Genomic DNA, 20,467 nt, shown 5'->3' on the forward strand with positions numbered 1-20,467 from the left:
TTATGGAAATTCTTGAAGCCCAATACTCCACTGGAATCTCGGATTTCTAAGCAGTGGTGTGAAATTGGTTTCCAAGGTGATGATCCTAAAACAGACTTTCGAGGAATGGGACTTCTGGGACTGTACAATTTGCAGTAAGTAAAATGAAGGACAGCTGAGTGTTCGAGTGATGTTTTGGTCTCCTCATACTGAAATGGCAAAAGTTGAGTAATTAGCTTCAAAAGGTACTTCCCATAAGACTCAAAGAAAACATTCAAGTCCCCTGAGAGGTCAGGTTCATAAAATGTTAAAAGTGTCTGCTACCTTCCTTGTATTTCAGCAAACTTCAGGGATTTTTAAAGCAAATCTCAAATATATTTAAAAAATTGTTTTATTATTGAAAATTTTCACACATATGTAAAAACAGAGAAGATTGTAAAGAACACCCTTGTATTGATCATCCAGATTCAGTAATTGTTGAGGTTTTGAAATATTCACAACATTATTTTTTTGGCAGAAGAGTGTTAATGAAAAATTCTACACCATCATTTCACCCTTCATATTTTAATATGTAGTTCTAAAAAAATATAAATATTACTTCACATTCACCACAATGCCATTATCACAGCAAACACAATTAACAATGATTCCTTGGTGTCATCTTTATCCAGTCCATATTCAAATTTCCCAGTTCTCTCTAAAATACTTTTTGCGGCTGGTTTGTCCTAGTGCACTTCCATGTAAGATCTACACATTGCACTTAGTTACTATGCCCTTTGGTCTTCTTAAATTAGATCAGTGTCTCTTGCTCTGTCCCTTCCTTTTGCCCCCTCCTCCATGTCATTACCTTCAAGATTTCAGAACAGTTGTCCTGTAATATGTCCCATGGTCTGGATTTGTCTGTTTGCACTTGTATCCGTCCCCTGTATTTCCTGAAAATTGGAGGTATGCAGAGAGGCCTGAAGAGATTCAGGTTGACATCACAGCGGGAGGCCTTCAGTGTCCCTCCACTCTCAGCCCTGTGCTGCAACGAATCAGAGGGATCCCAGCCTGATGCCTCCAGTGTAAAGTCCACCATCAGCCTTTCTTCCTTCTATGATCTTTACTGAACCAATTAATTAATTGTATAAAGAGTGCTTTTCTATTTCTGTTATTTTTCCTATAATTGTTGGCTGGAATTTCTAAAGACTTTGTTTCCTTGTAGAGTACAGTTATTTGGTTTCTCTGAAATATAGGCAGGACAGATATTCAATTTTTGTATTTGCTTGCCAATTCTCAGAGTCAGGAGTTAGTAGCCTGGATCCCTTGTTAGTGATCAATTTTTTTTTTTTTTTTTTTTTTTGCTCTATTTTTAAAACACCATTTGTTAACTCCTGTGTTTTTATATGTTTATTGTAACTCAGCTAATTGTACTTGTTATTTTTTTCATGCTTTAATTCAGTCATGTGTAGTCATTATTTTTTGAGTCAAAGGGTCCTTTCAAGTTGGTTCTTGTGTCCTTTGACACTACCCTATTAGGGCAGTGATATTATTTTTAAAAGAAGTTAATTAAGCCTTACTCAGTCATTTTGGTGGCATCCCATTTTTCCCCTAGGTCTTTCCCTTTATTTTAAATTTAAGAAGTTTAATAATCACCCATTCTTTTATGAAACGTTTTAATGTAATATTAATGAATGGAAAGTAAATATTAATGAGAAAGACAATGTCACAGATAAGTGGATAAAGTCTGAGCTTTCAAATAACTGGGACAATTGGCCTTCCATTGAGAAAAATAAATTAAATCACTACCTCACCTCAGTTCACAAGTTGAAAGTCCAAAACAAGTCTTTCCTACGTTTAGAAGAAAATCAAGATATCTGAGTAAGGAGAGATCGCTTAAAGACACGAGCAAAAACAGCATCAACTGGAAAAGAAGAATCAATAAATTTCACACATTAAAATTGAAAACTTCAGTAAGATAAGCCCCATAAAGAAAGTAAAATGAGATAAGACTGACACATAAGTGATAAAGGATCTATGTTCAGTATATTATTCTCTATAAGGTTATTTGTCTTTTTTATCTGAGGACATTTTTAGACGCACTGAGCTAAAAAATATCAACAGACGAGACATAAAAGAGGAAACGCAGATAACTGACAAAAGTATGAAAAGAAACTCAGTCTCATTAACAACTGTGAATATGTGCATTGCAATTGCTGACTTGGGTTTGAAATTTCCTGAGAGGAAATTCAAGAACTTCTTTTACCCTTTGGATTGATGCGTGAAATATACACACATCACATTAAATAATATATGCTATTGTTTTATCATTGTCTCTATGAAGTACTTTTTAATGAATCATGTTTGAGGGTGTGCAACTTTTTGTGTTTATTAGGAAACTTAACTACTTTTTCCCCTTAGAATAAAATGTTATTGTTTTTAACATATCTATGCTCAGTAAGATATTTTCCATTCATCCAGAATTCAAATTCCCAATGAATATTTGAAACATATCCTGTCTCATCTCCTCCAGTCTTTTCTTTCTTTCATCATGTCCCTCACCGAGGCTTCTGCCTTCTGAAGGCCTCCAAACACCGAACTATTCGACCTCCTCTTCTATAACCCCTCTTCATAATAAAATCCTTGGTTCTCTGGGTAATGGCAAAGCTCTTAATTAAATTTTCAAAATCTACTGGATACATTCCTAAATCTATGTGGGTTTCACAGCTACCCTACCATGTCATTACATTTGGAAAATTCTGTTGTGAAAAGCTGTTTGTTCCCTGGAGGAGCTGAAACAAATGATAACCTTATGCCAGTATACATCTCTGAATTCAAAATGACCTCGAATTGGATTAAAATGAATATATTCAGCGAGTAAGCAAGTATAGAGTTACGGTTTTCTTTCCCTCCCGCTGCAGGTATTTCGCGGAAAGGGATGCCACAGCAGCTCAGCAGGTCCTGTCTGACTCTCTTCATCCGAAATGCAGGTAATTGTTGAAAGTAAAAGATGAATTAGGTTTTATGGGTTAGATCAAATGAACTTCATCTCCTGCATGTATCTGTTGATGAGATTCTCAGGAGAGTGAGGCTCAAAGCTTTTTCAAACAAGCCCTTGTAATAAATGCTGAATTGGAGGGTTAAAACTTCAGGTACTCATTCCAAGATTTAGGATGTAAAGTGGCACCGTTCAGGTGAGATATGTATTTAAAGGGACTGATAGAGTCACTAGTGTCCAGGAAGACTGAGGAGGTGGGCATGGAAGAAGGGCAGGGTCTGGGGGAAAGAGTCCAGAGACAAGAAAGATGATGGGGGAACAGAAGGAAGAATGGAAGTTAAGAAGTCAGGGACCAAGTGAGAACATCTGGAATTACTAAGGCTTTTTTTTTCTTTCTTTCTTGTAAAATTCTGGATTCTAAATTGTTTGCATTTTCATTTACTTTTCTAATTTTTTTCTTTGATTACATGAAGGGATATCACTAAAGAAGAAATAAGGTATTTTTTCTTTGTTTTTGTGTTTTATTGCTTTTATTTTGTCTTAGAATAAGTATGGGTAAGAATTTTTTTAAGGAACTCTGAATTTATTTGTTTCAAAAAGCCAACATTTTCAAACCTTTAATCTAATATAGTTAATTATAGCTGGGCTATGTTTTAACAAACTGAAAACCAGATGAGATTGACCACTTGGAAAATGTCAAACAGTCTTTCTATAGCCATGACGGAACCTGGTTGGAGAAACATTTTGAACACTCACCTAAAGGCTGAACACCTCACCACACCTGTTCTGACTCCATTTACCCCAGAGAGGGGCATTTTATTTGGGAATTCTGTTGCACAGAACAACTTGCTCTTCTATTAATATATCTAATTTGATTGTTATAAATGATAGTTTTGTGTGTGTGTGTTAGTCACTCTTCTTAAAAGGAGTTCCATTATTTTGCAATCATAGTTTTATATTACTTTTTTTCTCCTCGCATGATGGTAGGTTAGTTGTTAGTATTCATGTTTGCTAAGTAAATCCAAAATTTTATCAAAACCATCTCAAGATTCAGGGATAGGTTGAGTTGGGCTTTTTTCCCCCCTCCACCTTACTATTTTACTCATTCTAGCTTCATTTGGCTAAGATTCATTAAGTCATATTACACTTCCCAAATTTACATTTGTAATATTTTATATGATTAAAAATTCATTCCTTTAAGAAAAACACTACAGTCATTTAGCTCTTTCTTGTTATATGGTTAAAATCAAGCGATATTAATTTTTTAACTACATCTTCTGAATTGCATATTTCTGTAATGTAGAGACTCTAAACTCCCTCTAGTTAAAATTGGCTGGGGAGTCAGTCCATGCTCTCAGGTGGCATATCCTGGAGGAACATCAGTCAGAAGACACGAGTCCCCCGCAGTCCTTGGAAAGTGACAATAAGCTCGCAATATTTCTGATTAACCATTGGAGGGGGACTGACTTTGTCTATGAGTCATTCTTAAAGAAAAGCTTTATAGTTGTATCTCCTGTGTCAGCCATCCAAGAGAAAGTATTTGAGGTTTGGGGTGACTACTCTTACTTAAAAAAGAGACTAGCATTTGTGTGTGCATGCATATATGTGTAGTCATGTATATAAAATTACCACGCTTTATCCCTCAAACTACAATAAAATTGAATCAATAAAGTTCATGTATTAATTACTTCAAACTGATGGTAAATGTCATTGGATACAGAACAGAATGTTTCAAAATGCTACTGTCCTTCACTGAAGTCTGATAAAAGTATATATGGATTGATTATGATATCAACGTAGGTTCTGTCAAGCCCTGAATATTTCAGGTGTTCAAGAGAGAAAAGTCAGTGTGTACTAAGGAAAGCTCTTTCCTGTCTATCCTTCAGCAAGCATGACACATTACTGCTCTTGTAAACATCCATTGGTTGAGTATTAAAGTAACTTGAGGGATAAAAGTGGATTCAAGTTAAAGAAGAAAATTTTGACTATTAGTTTGTGTGTGTGTTTGTTTTCTCCCGACAAGGGGAATGCCATCTGTTTGGGCCAGGATATCCTATAAGTACCAAATAAGTAGAGATCATTTGGCCTTTTCTTATATTTCCAATGCAGATAGAGAAATTATTTAATAAATATGGAGACACTGTGTATTTATAAAGCTATGCTGAAGAGAAAATAGGTGCTTATAAATTCTTATATATAAAATTTCTTAAATTGCACACATACCTTATTTTAGTTTGGATATGAATCTTTAAGGTAAAAAAATCTCCTGATCTCCTGATTCCTCTTCAGCTGTTTGGTTTGTTAGCCAGAAGTTACACTTTAAAAATAGGTGGCACATTTTGATATGAATTAAAAACAGTTATTTTGAATTATAGCCATTTATAGAATAGAAAGTACACATTGTTAAATATCAATTCTATGTAATGTTTTTGTGGTTGTGTGTTGTGTGTATTATATGCATGTCTTGTAATAAAATCTTTGCTGTGTGTTCTGGAGAACTCTCCTTTCTTCTAGTTAGATAGAGAGAAATTAAATATTCATAATAACTAGTTTTTACATTGTATTGAGTTCAAATGCAAACTACAGTTTATACAATTTATACAAATTTTATATATAAGAATTTATAAGTGCCCATTTTCTCTTCAGCAAAGCTTTATAAATGAACGGTGCCTCCTTATTTGTTAAATTACATCTCTATCTGCATTGGAAGTATAAGAAAAGGCCATATGACCTTAGTGTAAAATACTGAATAAAGGTTACATCAGTCACAGGGAAGAATGGAACATGAGTCCTGCCTCCTTCTATTGGCTGTATGGCGGGGAATGGGAGTGGGGCAGATGCACACAGAGTAATAGAATGTAGGGCACAGTGAGCTGAGATTGCACCACCACACTCCAGCCTGGATGACAGAGCGAGGCCAAGAAAGAGAGAGAGAGAGAGAGAGAAAGCATTTTCAGAATGCTTCTATGATAGAAATCTTTTTTCAAACAGTCTTATTCAGAAGCTGAAATTACAAAACAAAGATGAAAATGGAGCTGCTGTGGCTTACTGACTTAGCTTAGCCCGAAGAAATACCATAGCACTTATTGGGACAGAGTTTTTAAAACCTGTAAATGCTCCCTCCCTCCCTCCCTTCCTCTCTTCCTCCCTAGCTTCCTTTTTTTCTTCCTTCCTTGCTTCCCCCCCTCCCCGCCTCTCCTCCCTCTCCTCCTTTCCTTACCTTCCTTACTTCCCTCCCTCCTTCCTTTCTTCTTTTCTTTCTTTTACTAACTCAATCATTTACTTATCGATGAACATTTATTTGGCATCTACAATGTACCAGGCATCACAAATAATATAATAATATTATTTATTATATTATTATAGTATGGTGAATAGGATAAACACCACTAGGTAAAACCAAACAAAATGCAGTAGGGAATCAGGAGAGAGTGAGGCGACATCTAGTTACCTCACTAAATGTTTCAGGAAGGAGGGGTTTGATCATTAATGATAGTGCAAAAGAATAGCTTAATGTTTGGCCTTTAGGGCTGTCTCCCATGGCTATACTAAAGTGGATAGGAGGTAAATAGCATGGCCTTAAATAATTCCATTTCTGACCTCCATATAAATTGTACTGTGGCTTAACATTTGTTGGATAATTGAGCTACAGACATCTCTGCATATAGTTAACAGTTTTAACATAAGCATTAAAAGAGAACAAGTACCAATTAGAGGTTAAATCTGACTTACTTACTTATTCATTCATCCATTCAGCAAATTCAGCAAAGCAGAATGGGAGAAGAAAAGGATGGATAAGGCAATTGGGTGAGTATGGGATCTCACATGGAAAGATGGTCCATCTGAAACAGAACCAGAACTAGAACTAGAGTATCATTAAAGACAAGGGTGAAACTCTACTTGTCCTAATAGAAATATACAATCTGGTTAAAATGTTTAAAGTACCCTTTTATATGTTTGTGGATTTATCTGTATGGTTATATGATATTACTTTGCCTATGAACAACTGACAAGGTAGAAAGTTGTAATTATAAGGAAATGATTTTCAGAAATCACTTAGAATTGTGTTTGGGGCCGGGCGCGGTGGCTCACGCCTGTAATCCCAGCACTTTGGGAGGCCGAGGCGGGCGGATCATGAGGTCAGGAGATCGAGACCATCCTGGCTAACATGGTGAAACCCCGTCTCTACTAAAAATACAAAAAATTAGCCGGGCGTGTTGGCGGGCACCTGTAGTCCCAGCTACTCGGGAGGCTGAGGCAGGAGAATGGTGTGAACCTGGAAGGCGGAGCTTGCAGTGAGCGGAGATGGCGCCACCGCACTCCAGCCTGGGCGACAGAGCGAGACTCCGTCTCAAAAAAAAAAAAAAAAAAAAAGAATTGTGTTTGGTAGTTTTCTTTTAAGGATTTTACCAAATATTGGGCTATTTGATAAAAATTTATTTTAGTTTTTTTATAATGCCCCATATTGTCCAAAAATATTTCTGAATAGAGAATTTTTTTCTGTGCTGGATTTATATTAGCAGAGAGGATTTAAGAACTCAGGTTCCGTTAATTTTTGGTAAACATGTAAATAAGGAACTAGAAAATATACACTGTGTTAAGATCCTTATTTACATTTTTCTCATCATAAAAGTAATTACAATTTATTATAGAAAAGTAAACAAAAAATCACCCAATCTTATTACTCTAGCATGCTCATGTTAATATTTTGTGGCATCTTATTTTAGTTTTTTTCCTTGCACATCTCTGTGTATATAATAAAATGGCTTGCTCTATCCATAATGTTTTATATCCTGCTGAAATCGTCTTTAAGAAGATAGTTTTAATCAGGTGTAGTATATTATATGAGATTACCATAATTTATTTTGCTGTCTGTCTTCTTTAGGATATTTGAATAGTTTCCATGTCATTGCCATTATTAAAAATGCTATAATGAATTATATCTATAAAGCTTTGTCCACTTCAGATTTTTTTCTGTCATATATTTGGAAATAGAAAGATCAAAGTATATGAACTACCAATTCTCATGATACACATTACTGAAATTTTCTGCTAAATTACAAAAGTCAAGGTTTTGATAGGGTGGGGACGGAAGGGTGACCTGCCACTCTGATAATTTAATAGTAAGTTAAATATCAGATTACCTATTATTGAAATGCCTTTTTTTTTTTTTTTTTTGTAAAGTGAAAGCACGTTTACTAAGAAAGCAAAAGAATAAAACAAAAGAATGGCTACTCCGTGGGTAGAGCAGCCCCAAGGGCTGCTGGTTGGCTATTTTTATGGTTATTTCTTGATTATTTGCTGAACAAGGGGTAGAATATTCATGAGTTTTCTAAGAAAGGGGTGGGCAATTCCCAGAACTGAGGGTTCTTCCTCTTTTAGACCATAAAGTGACTTCCTGACATTACCATGGCATTTGTACACTGTCGTGGCACTGGTAGGAGTGTCTTTTAGCATGCTAATGGGAAATGCTTATTTCTTCTATGTGACACACAGTTGGTTTTGTGGTTTATACTTTATAGGTACTCATTTGCAATTGTGGGCATCAATATAACTGACCTGGCATATAATCTACTGGTCAGCGGAGCTCTAAAAACCCATTTCTACAATATCGCCCCAGAAGCTCCAACATTGTCTCACTTTCAGCAAACATTCTGTAAGTATCCTGTTGTATAATTATCAATATAGGTTTCTACGCTGGGCACGGTGGCTCACCCCTGTAATCCCAGCACTTTGGGAGGCCAAGGCGAGTGGATTGCCTGAGCTCAGGAGTTCAAGACCAGCTTGGCCAGCATGGTGAAACCCCATCTGTACTAAAAATACAAAAATTAGCCAGGCATGGTGATGCGCACCTGTAATCCCAGCTACTTGGGAGGCTGAGGCAGGATAATTACTTGAACCCAGGAGATGGAGGTTGCAGTGAGCCGAGATCATGCCACTGCACTCCAGCCTGGACAACAGAGTGAGACTCCATCTCAAAAAAAATTATATATATGTATATTATATATATAATATATAATATAATATATATTATATATATTATAATATATATTTATATATATTATAATATATATTATATATATTATATTATATATATTATATATGTATATTATAATATAATATATATTTAAAAATATATAATATATATTGTATATTATATATAAAAATATATATTATATATAAAAATATAATATATATTATATATAAAAATATATATTATATATTTATATATATATAATATATATATAGAGAGAGAGAGAAAGAGACAGAGATTTCTGTAGAACACTCCAGACAAGGATCAAAGCTGAGAGATCTTTGTGATTTGGCTGCTTTGGAGCCTTTGAACTTCCTCTTTTGGTTCTGATTTTTTTGTTTTCTCATTCAAAAATCTACACTTATATTTTCAGGCATGGTAAATTCTTCTCTTTCCTGCTCTTGCATAATCTTCAGTGTATCCCCTTCTGGTCTGACTCAAAGACATCATGAGTGTTTCTCTCCCTCTGATCCTCATGGCATAGCACTTAAGAGTGCAGGTTCCGAAGATAGCCTGAGTTAATTCTCAGATCTATGTTTTAGCAGAAATGAAATCTCCAAGAAGGATTAGAAGATTAAGTTGAAACTCTCCTAGAAAGTAGAACAAAAAGGCATAGATGAAAAATAGAAAATAAAAAAGGTTGTCAAATTAACGGATCACTCTGTGAAGTCTTATATTTGAATAAAAGAAGTGCCAGAAAAATAGTGGTGAAAACTAAGGAAGGGGAATCAAAGAAATAAATTAAGAAAAATTTTCAGAACTGAAGTATGAGTTTTCATACCCAAAGTAATAAGCACCTACATAATAGATTAATGTATACCCACACCAAGGTTCTAATCATTGTGAAATTTAATGATACTGGAAAGAGATGACCCCGAAAACTTCCAAAGCTGTCACAATGAATTGGGAATCAAGATGACATTGGACTTCTCAACAGCAACATTGTATTCTAAAAAATAGAATATTGGCTTCAAAAGTTAAGAGAGACTGGGCACTGCACATCACACCTGTAATCCCAGCAGTTTGGGAGGCTGAGGCGGGAAGATTACTTGAGCCCAGGAGTTTGAGACCAGCCCAGGCAACATAGCGAGACCCTGACTCTTCAAAAAATAAAACATTAGCCAGCTGTAGTCCCAGCCACTCAAGAGGCTGAGGTGAGAAGATCGCTTGAGCCCAAGGAGGCCAAGGCTGCTATGAGCTATGATTGTGCCACTGCACTCCAGCCTGGGTGACAGAGCAAGACCCCATCTCAATCAATCAGTCAATCAAAGTTAAGAGAATATCTTTTAAAACTAAGAGAATATGATTACCAGTTTAGAATTTTACACCCAGTATAACTTACTACCTTACCAATCAAGTATGGGAATAGAATAAAGACAGTTTCTTAATGCAAGGTCGTAAACATTTTACTTCTCTGTACCTTTATCAGGAAGCTTATTTCCACAAAATAAGAGAGTAATCCTAAAGGAATAAATGGGGTCTAGAAAACAGGAAATCTATCCCAGGAGAACAGTGAAGGGAAAGCCCAAAATATCTGTGCAATTGGCTGCAAATAATAAATTTAGATTCTAGAAGGTCAGAAGGCCGTGGGAGAGACTCTTTGAAGAACATGAAATTGACAGAATATTACCATGTTTGAACACATTGAGAAGACATTGGCATATACAGAAGATAGTTTAGGCTTAAATTAAGAGGGAAGCCAGGCAAATAAACAAAAGAAGGCAGTTATTAATACAAAGTAAAGAAAAGGATGAGAAAATAAGTGACTATGTGGCTGGGGTGAGTGAGTGGGAGCTAAATCTTTATCTCCTATAAAGAAAAAAAATTTTTAATCAAGTAATGGAAAGCATGTTGATTAGAGCTATGAAGATCAATAACCAAAATAATCAGCTAAAAGAATTGAAATGTTGCTTTAGGAAAGCAGAAATTAGGGCAGGAGACTGCTTTTTTTTGTTTTGGGGGTTTTTTTTGGTTTTTCGTTTTTGTAACAAGACTTATTAAACTATTTGATTCTGAACAATGTGCATGTATAACTTAGATAAAAATGAAAAGTAAATTATAAACACATATACTTTACAACTTGTTAATGGAAAATGTAAGTCCCTTACATACATTATCACAGCTCCTGCTTTGATAATTGGATGATTATATTCACTCCTATAAAAATTCTGAGCATCTCCAACAAATATGATTGAGATTTTACTATAGATTAGGTTCTATGCTGAGGAAGACAGGCATTTAAACAAATACTTAAAATGTAGTGGGTCCAGCATTATCTTAAGGGAAACAAAAAAGTCTTTAAAAAAATAAAATGTAGTGGGAAAATTTAGTAATTGAGGAAGTAAAGGTACTGCTTCTAAAAACTGGAAAAGTTGCCGGCACAGTGGCTCACACCTGTAATCCCAGCACTTTGGGAGGCCAAGAAGGGCAGATCACTTGAGGTCAGGAGTTCAAGACCAGCCTGAACAAAAGGGTGAAACCCTGTCTTTATGAAAAATACAAAAATTAGCCAGGTGTGATGGCTCACGCCTGTAAGCCCAGCTACTCGGGAGGCTGAGGCACGAGAATCTCTTGAAACCAGGAGGTGGAGGTTGTAGTGAGCTGAGATTGTGCCACTGCACTCCAGCCTGGGCGACAGAGTGAGACTGCATCTCATAAATAAATAAATATTGAAAAAGTCTGTGGCTGCCTTAGCTCATTCAGCCTGGAAGTCAGGGAAGTTTCTCCAAAGCAAATGCCACTTTTGAAGAGACCAAAAGGATGAGTGGCAGGAAATAAGGCAATGGTGGCTGAGTGGTCCGGTGAAGGCCATAAAGCAAAAGAGTATGTGGATTTAAGAAATAGAGCATAGGGTTTGCCGGGTGGTGACTAGAGATGGCACTGGAAGCCTAAGAGCAGGTTGGAGGGCAGTCCTGAAGAGCTCTGCAAGCCACGTCAAACAGCATCAACATCCAGATAAAGAATGCCTCTTGCCGTGTTTCCCTGGCCCCTTATACTTGCCCTGTTCTGTATTTACCATGCTCATTAGGGAAATCAGGGAAGTAGTTTTGAGGGAAGGTAGAGTGAGTTTAGTTTTAGGCATACTGAGGGTGAGCTGTTCTTGGGAAATCCATATGGAGCTGCAGAGTGGGCATTCTCATAATGTAGGGCTCTGGAGTGCTGAAGGATTAGAAAGGGTCAATCTACAGATTTGTGGTTCATCAGCACCTGGGAGAATATCAGAGCCACACAGTGGGGGAGCACTCCCAGGAAAGAGTCAAAGTTAGAATCGTAAAGAATTGGCATTTAAGGGCAGGTTTCACTGCTGTATCCTCAACACAAAGCCTGGTACAGGGTAAAGGTGCTCAGTAACTAGACGGGGGTTGGGTGGGTGGGTGGATGGATGGATGGATGGACGGATGGATGGATGGATGGATGGCTGGCTGGCTAAAATACTGGCTGATGTTTTTTACAGGAGAAAGGAGAGTCTAGTTTCTGTGGGAAATTTTATCCTTAGGCCAGGCACGGTGGCTCACACCTGTAATCCCAGCACTTTGGGAGGCTGAGGCAGGACCATTACTTGAGCCCAGAAGTTTGAGACCAACCTGGGTAACATGGTGAAACCCCATCTCTACAAAAGAAAAAAAGTATTAGTCTTGGCCTGGATTGATACGCTTCCAAGAGAATCCTAGCCCAGATGAGCAAGTATGCAATAGGATTACATATTTCCGAAGGCCCTCATCAGGTTTTGGAAGCAGCAGCAATCCCCCTATGGATTGTGGTGTATGTAGGCAGAGGGGCTCAGGCCTCTCTAAGGGAAACAAACTGTGCCCTAGATTCATTGTTCCTCAATCAGACATGATCAGTTCTGCATGTCTCCTCTGTAATATTCTTGCAATTACCTGTGTCCTTGCATATGTCTCTGCTCTCTACTAACCGAATGCAGTGAAGCAAAACCAAGACATTCAAGCAGCAACAAATATGCTGCAGGCTGGAGTCAGAGAGCCAAATTAGTATTCAAAACAAGTATTCCATCTAGGTAGAAGAATAGAAGAATATAATAGCTCCATCCTTCTGACGTTACAGTACATTTGGTGAACACTGAGCTGCCAAGGTACTATGTTACAAAAATTGCATTCAGTCTAAAGCTCCACTGAACACACAGCCCCACTGAAATGGAGTGAGGTTAGGTGTAATGAGCAGAAGGGAAAGTACAAAGGCCAGAAGGGGAAAAGCAAACTATTTTTTTCTTTGACCTCCAAAAGAAGGAACTATTCCGTAGGAATAAGAACCAGAGGAACAGAATGTACTGGAAAAGGCAGCCTATTGCCGTGGTGAAAAGTCAGCTGGTTTCAGGCCCTCGTTTCCAGCTTCCAGCTGTACCTGTTATTGTAGACCATTCAAGGAACTCATCTAAGCCCAATATCTGCATCTGAAAGATGGAGATGTAATATCTGTGTTACCTACTCCACAAAGCTGTTATAAGAATGCAATGAGATGGTGGAAAATAGCCTGGCCTCTGTTTTCTCCCTCTCCTTTCCATGCCACTTTGTTAGCTTCCATAGCGAACAAATCATCAGCTGCAATTATACTCCTGTTTGCCTCTCTCCAATAGACCCAGCATTAGGGAGCACAGGAAGTCTGCCTTTTTCTTCATCTGCAATACCTAGTACTGTGTCTGTTTCATATTTGTTCATCGGCAGATGAGTTAACTGACAGATCAGACCAAATGAATTTTTGAACACTGTAATTTATATAAGTGAGTGGAGTTTTATGATTATAATATGCACCTTGGAAGCCAGACCACCATTTCTGCATTTTGATTAAGATCATGTTACACAGTCTTTAATTATTTTCCTGATGGGATAGAGAAAGAGAGTCCCAGGGAATCAGTCTTCAATCTTCGGAGGAAGAATCCTGAGCATGGTGTCAGATTATGAGCCAGCCCCTCCTCTACCCTTACCCAAGCCCTTTAAACCTTTCAAGATGTTTTTCTATAATTGTGTGTAAGGTAGGAAAATGGGGAAACCAAATGAATCCACATTCTTCTGTAACTGTGCCACACTACATCACCTTTAGAGTGAGTTGCCAATATTCCTGCACATTGTAGAAAGGTGAACATTTTTGTATATTGCAGAAAAATGAATTCTTCATTAAAAGATGATTTTTCATATTGCCTGTTTATCATTGTCAACAGAAGAAAAGATGCTGTCACTCATGAAATACTAATGAGATACATTATCGATTATTTTAATTCATAGTATTGGAAACCTGACTCTATGTACAAAATAGCTGTGTTTATTTGAGCTCAGAGACCAGTCAGGAAAATTTATGTATGTATTTTATATAGTAAGGAAAGAAGGATTTATAAATTATCATAGATTTATTTTAGAACCATAAAAATTATATTTAGAAGGAAGCCAAGGAAACTTTCTTTTTAAAAAGAGAATCTTCTTGACCAAAGTTCTCAACTTTAGTGACACAAGTTTCATCTTATTGAATTGCAAGTCTGGTTAAATCTGGGAGGATCTGCATTTTTAACAAGTACCCCAGATCATTCTTGGAATATTTTAGAAGTCTGCCCAGTCACTGAAATGGACAGGTGATTGAATTCTTTTGGTTGGCTGAATAAGATACTGAGATCAGAGGAAACAAGTTTCTGTTGATGTGCACATTTTTCCATACATAGCTAGTATGACAACCAAATGACAAACAGGCTCCAAATCATGGCATATGAGAAATGATGAGGAGAAGCAGTGAAAGAGAAAAGCTCGGGGCATAAAGCACACTTCAAACACTTGAGTTGGGGAAGGATTGAAGTTGTTCTGTGAAATACAGGGCAACAGATTTAGGCCCAGAATGAGGAAGAACCTTTATTTGTTTGTTTGTTTTTTAGAGACAGAGTCTCTCTCTTGCTCAGGCTGGAGTGCGGTGGCACCATCCTAGCTCACTGCAGCCTCAAACTCCTGGGCTCAAGTGATCCTCCTGCCTCAGCCTCCCAAGTAGCTGGGACTACAGGTGCAAGCCACCATAGCTAGCTTATTCTAAAAAGTTTTTTGTGGCCAGGCACGGTGGCTCACGCCTGTAATCCCAGCATTTTGGGAGGCCGAGGCGGGCGGATCACTTGAGGTTGGGAGTTCGAGACCAGCCTGACCAACATGGAGAAACCCTGTCTCTACTAAAAATACAAAATCAACCAGGCGTGGTGGCGCATGCCTGTAATCCCAGCTACTCAGGAGGCTGAGGCAGGAGAATCGCTTGAACCCGGGAGGCAGAGGTTGTGGTGAGCCAAGATCGTGCCATTGCACTCCAGCCTGGGCAACAAGAGCGAAACTCTGTCTCAAAAAAAAAAAAAATTTTTGTAAGCCAGGCGTGGTGGCTCACACCTGTAATCCCAGCACTTTGGGTGGCCGAGGCAGGTGGATCACTTGGGGTTAGGAGTTCAAGACCAACTTGGCCAACATGGTGAAACCCCATCTCTACCAAAAATACAAAAATGAGCCAGGCATGGTGGCACACGCTCGAATTGCTTGAACCTGGGAGAATTGCTTGAACCTGGGAGGTGGAGGCTGCAGTGAGCTGAGATTCGCCACTGTGCTGCAGCCTGGACAACAGAGCGAGACCCTGTCTCAAAAAAAAATTTTTTTTTGTAGAAACGGGGTCTTCCTGTGTTGCCCAGCCTGGCCTCAAACCCCTGGCCTCAAGTGATCCTCCTGCCTTGGCTTTCTAAAGTGTTGAGATTACAGGTGTGAGCCACAGTGCCTGGCAAGAAACAAGCTTTTAAGAATCAGGTTCTTCATCCAAGGAACAAACAGTCAGTGTTGTCACCAGAGAAGTTCAAGCCTAAATGCTGCCTCCGGGAATCCAAGCATCAGATGAAGAGAGACAGAGGAGATGGCTTCTGGGGTGACTGATACTTCCGATTTGGGCCTTTTCTGATGTGTTCAGGTTCCCATGACAGTGATAGTGGGGCCCTGGCTTGTGTAACCTCAAGGCCAGTAGGGTGATGGTTGGTGTGTACCCTCATCAGAAATGTTAAAAACAGTCAATTCTAGTGTGTGAAGGGCCCAAAGGCAGGCTAGTCCTAAAAGAAATGGCATAAGCCAGGCACAGTGGCATGTGCCTGTAGTCCCAGCTATTTGGGTGGCTGAGGCAGCAGGATCACATGAGGCCAGGAGTTCAAGGACAGCCTGAGCAACATTGCAAGATCTTTCCTCTAAAAAATTAATAAACTTAAAAAAAAAAAAAGAAATGAAAGAGTCAACCCAACCCTCCTTCTCCTATATTTACAGAGAGACCACATACTTAAACAAATATAAGCATGCTTAACAACGTAATGAGACAAGTAACCAGAGGGAAGGGTCTGTGGAAGTGGACCAGCAGCTGGCCATGTGTGTTGGGGGCAGTGAAGGTCACTCCTAATTTTGTATTAAAATAAAATATGAGTAAAGATTTTTAAAAATGCATGAAATTATGTTGAGCATTTTTCCATACATAGCTAGTTACCAGAAAAACAAAAAGTATTGATTTTTTTGTACTATTAGAATTAAGTGTGTTTATTCCAAATTCTCTTCTCATCCTCCACTTCCCCATTTTCATTTACGCATGCAGGTGGAAAAGCAAGGATTCAAACCAGGTTTCTGGCTCCACAATCCTGTCTTCTATTTTCTACCTCCTTCTAACGTTAAGACAAAGAAAATTTTGCATAATCTTTGTTTTTCTTTTGTCTTCTTTTTCTCCTTTTGAGACAGGTATCACTCTGTCACCGAGGCTGGAGTGCAGTGGCGCAATCACAGCTCACTGCAGCCTCGACCTCCTGAGCTCAGGTGATCCACCTCAGCCTCCCAAACAACTGGGACTACAGGCATGTGCCACCATGCCTGGCTGTTTTTCTTTTTTTAAAACTAGGATTACTTCCTTAAGTACTTTTCTTTCTAACACATAGAGACACCTGAGCTTGTAGTAGTTTACTACCTACAAGTATCTAGTATTGAAAAAAAAAAACACTATGCATATTTCAATACTAAATGTGGTAGATAAAAATAATTAAACAAATGTGGTAGTGGGAGGGGGCATAATGGGGAACAAAGCACAATGAATAGGTTCTTATATCAAATACTTAACATTTATTCCCCAAATTGTTTCAATCCAGATCACTCGTGGATAGCATTTTTGAGACACCAAAGGATTTGAATATGAAATTATTGCTTCAGAGCAAGGAAGTCTTATTAACAATTTCATGTGGTTTAACGACCAGTCTGTGTTGTTCAGGGTTGATTTACAATTTTTATTGTCTCATAATAGAGTGTCAGAATGCATTTGTTTGATTTGTCGGGGTAATTTAAAACTTTAGTTATATCAAATATCAAGAGAATAAAGTCCGAGTGGGGTGATTTTGAAAAGTTGGACCGTTACATTAATTTAATTAGGAGGAGAAGGATGAAGTAGTCACTGTCAGCCTTTCAGAAAATGTTCCCGATGCGATTCATACTCAAGAGATGGCAGAACTGATTTGTCTTCCTGCTTGGGAAGAGTGAGAATGATTCCAGGGCCAATTGCAAAAAGCTTGCAGATTGGTAGGCTTCAACTGCACTGATTTTAAAGAATAATCTTAAACAGTGGTATTTTCTAGATTTTGACGTCTTCTTTGAGCTCCACGGTTGCTGTGGCTTGGTTCAGCATCTTCCTCAGCATTCAGAATGATTTTGAATGTGATTAAGGATTTTTTTTCTCCTGCATTCTTATCATTGTATTGTCTCCAACAGGCTATTTGATGCATGAATTTCATAAGTTTTGGATCGAAGAGGACCCCATGGACATAATGGAATTTAATCGTGTGAGGGAGAAATTCCGCAAGAGGATCATCAAACAGCTGCAGAACCCAGACATGGCTTTGTGCCCACATTTTGCTGCCTCGGAAGGTTTAATCAACATGTAGTTGCCCACGCTGGTTTTAATGGATACCCTGGAACACTGCCTCATTGTCTTGTTAGATCTCTGCTTAGGTCGCAGCTCACGCATTGAATGCACACAGTGATTGTATGCATGCCTTTTGGTACAGTGTTTTCATCTCTTGGTCATAATTCCGAGATCCCCAGAGACCACTGTTTCTGGAGTATCTGTCATCCAGTGACTGCTCATATTGTGGCATTATGCAGTGTTACATCTTGCCTTGATATCCAGGTATGGAGAGAGTTTTCTATTTTTTTAGACTTTTTTTCCTCTCCCTCATAATTCAGCATTAAAGAATTGTATTTCTCTAGCTGTATTTTGTATGTAAGAGGTTTAGCTGAATCTCATTCTGTGAAAGCCTTTTAATTTATTGAAATGTTTCATGACTACTGCTGCTAGCTTTTCAAGCCAGGTTCATGCTTGGACCTCATTCTGATAAAGTATAAGACTTTAAAATAATACAAAACAGGGCCGGGCGCAGTGGCTCACACCTGTAATCCCAGCACTTTGGGGAGCTGAGGCGGGCGGATCACGAGGTCAAGAGATCGAGACCATCCTGGCCAACATGGTGAAACCCCGTCTCTACTAAAAATAACAAAAATTAGCTGGGCGTGGTGGTGGGTGCCTGTAATCCCAGCTACTCGGGAGGCTGAGGCAGGAGAATCGCTTGAACCCGGGAGGTGGAGGTTACAGTGAGCCGAGATCATACCACTGCACTCCAGCCTGGCGACAGAGCAAGACTCCATCTCAAAAATAAATAAATAAATAAATAAATAAATAAATAAATAAATAAAATAGTACAGACAGACACATGATAAGCCAAACTGTTCCTGCAAACATAGCTATGCTTCATGAGGCTTACAAGAAGTAACTTTAGGTAGGAGCTGTTTTTGTTTGAAGTACTGCAGAATTATATTGTAACTTCCCCTCACCCCAGTTGCAATTGTGTCATAGTCATCTGTATAACAAACTATTTTATTCCCATAACTTCATTGGCTTGGATGCCTAAGTGTATGATGCTTGAAGCCTCAGAAAAGAAATAAGCATATTTCAAAAGCTGCAAAAGGTTTTTCACTGCCTGCCTCTTGCGGAACTGGGTTACACCCTGGCACTGTTCTGATCCAAGCATATTTGCTTGGGGAACTAAGTGCTGACTAGTTTGTTTCTATGTCAAGGGGCAATATTAAAAAACAATTTGCAAGAAAATGTGTTTCAAGAGAGCAACCTAAGCTAAGTCACTCTGCGATATTTCTTGAAAATAACGACCTTGTCTTGTATCAGTGGAAGAAGTAAGTTGCTTAGAAAGAGAAAAGTCAAATTGTTCCAGAACTGCTAAAAATCATTTTAAAAACCGTAATTTAGTTTGGAATTATGATTGTAGTCTGTTGAATAGTATTTACCATGGCATTTCATACCCATGGTATTTTATACCTTCTGACTATCAATTTTAGTATTATTAGATGTTTGTGTAACCACTTGCTTATTTAAATGAATTTTGAGTACTGCCTAATTGTCAGTTATATGAATAAATTACATGTCATTCTACTGTAATGTATATTGGATTTCATATTAATATTTTTGTGCTCGTACAGCTTCTGAATATGCAAATATGTGAGTGAATGGAATGTCAAAGACAGACAACCTGGAGCTGACTATAAATCACACCATCATTCAGAGTCAGCAGGTTCACAACTTCCTAGGAAACCTGGCTTGGCTGTTGCTAGATAAAGCAGAAACATTAACTACCCATTGTTTTCTTGGCCTTTCTCTCCCTTCTGGGTTTGTATTATCCTTTCCCTTTCAGCCATGTACCAGGTGGCAGCATTTTGCATTGCCTTTCTTATGGTCCTGTGTCCCTTCTTAGAATGCGGAAGGGAAAGAGTTGATTAGCACATGGTGGATACCATGAGTAATGACAAGAATGTATATTCCTCTCTCAAGTAAGGGAGAACTTGTCAACCTAGTTCCTCAGGCCTGCCTGAGGAGCCCTGAATTTCCACCGTAGCTGCAGCTGCTGTAGATGAAGGCATTATTCCACATGCAGTCCAGCCTTTGCCAGCCACATGTGCTCATTGTCTCTTTTTATCCATTGTGGTCCCGTGTCACTGTCACGGCTTGACAGCATGTGGCACTTACACCAGCTTGCGTCTCTTCTGTTCAGATAGAGATAGTTGACGCCAACAAAGCTAAGAGTTTCCCCTCTCAGCTCCTAGGATGCTTTCTTTCTATTGTATTTGAACATGGCTGCACAATCTTAGGATGAACAAGCTGTGACAGCTCCTTTGAGCTCTGAGTATTATTAGATTTCTCATTCACACCACTTTGTGGAAGATGCATTCCACCCAGTCACACAAAGTGAGGTGAGAAAAAGAAGAGGAGAGGTTTCAAAAGCATCAACAACATGTGGAGTGTGTGTGTGTGTGTGTGTGTGTGTGTGTGTGTGTGTGTGTGTTTCCCTTGAATATTTTTAGCTTATACTTTTCCATTGAATAAGGGTTGACCACATAAAATGTCAATTGTGCGGCAAGCCTCTTCCAAGTCTTCCA

The 20,467-nt window shown here is 38.4% G+C and overlaps 1 protein-coding gene across 4 annotated transcripts in view; it reads left to right on the forward strand.

Annotated features, from left to right (window-relative positions):
• The window catches only part of ELMOD1 (ELMO domain containing 1), a 75,842-nt gene extending 56,366 nt beyond the window's left edge, over positions 1-19,476 (forward strand). For 2 of the 4 annotated variants that reach the window (XM_034933622.3, XM_034933623.3), the window contains 6 exons: positions 1-134; positions 2,880-2,948; positions 3,430-3,453; positions 6,713-6,763; positions 8,479-8,612; positions 17,735-19,476. In XM_034933622.3, coding sequence (XP_034789513.1) covers positions 1-134; positions 2,880-2,948; positions 3,430-3,453; positions 6,713-6,763; positions 8,479-8,612; positions 17,735-17,907 — 585 coding nt within the window. In that variant the 3' untranslated portion in view covers positions 17,908-19,476. The remainder of the gene's footprint in view (positions 135-2,879; positions 2,949-3,429; positions 3,454-6,712; positions 6,764-8,478; positions 8,613-17,734) is intronic. The other 2 variants (XM_034933624.3, XM_055094793.2) reach the window with 1 other exon arrangement.
• Positions 19,477-20,467: the final 991 nt, after the last annotated feature.

Source organism: Pan paniscus, chromosome 9, assembly GCF_029289425.2.
Source record: "Pan paniscus chromosome 9, NHGRI_mPanPan1-v2.0_pri, whole genome shotgun sequence".
NCBI lineage: Eukaryota > Metazoa > Chordata > Mammalia > Primates > Hominidae > Pan > Pan paniscus.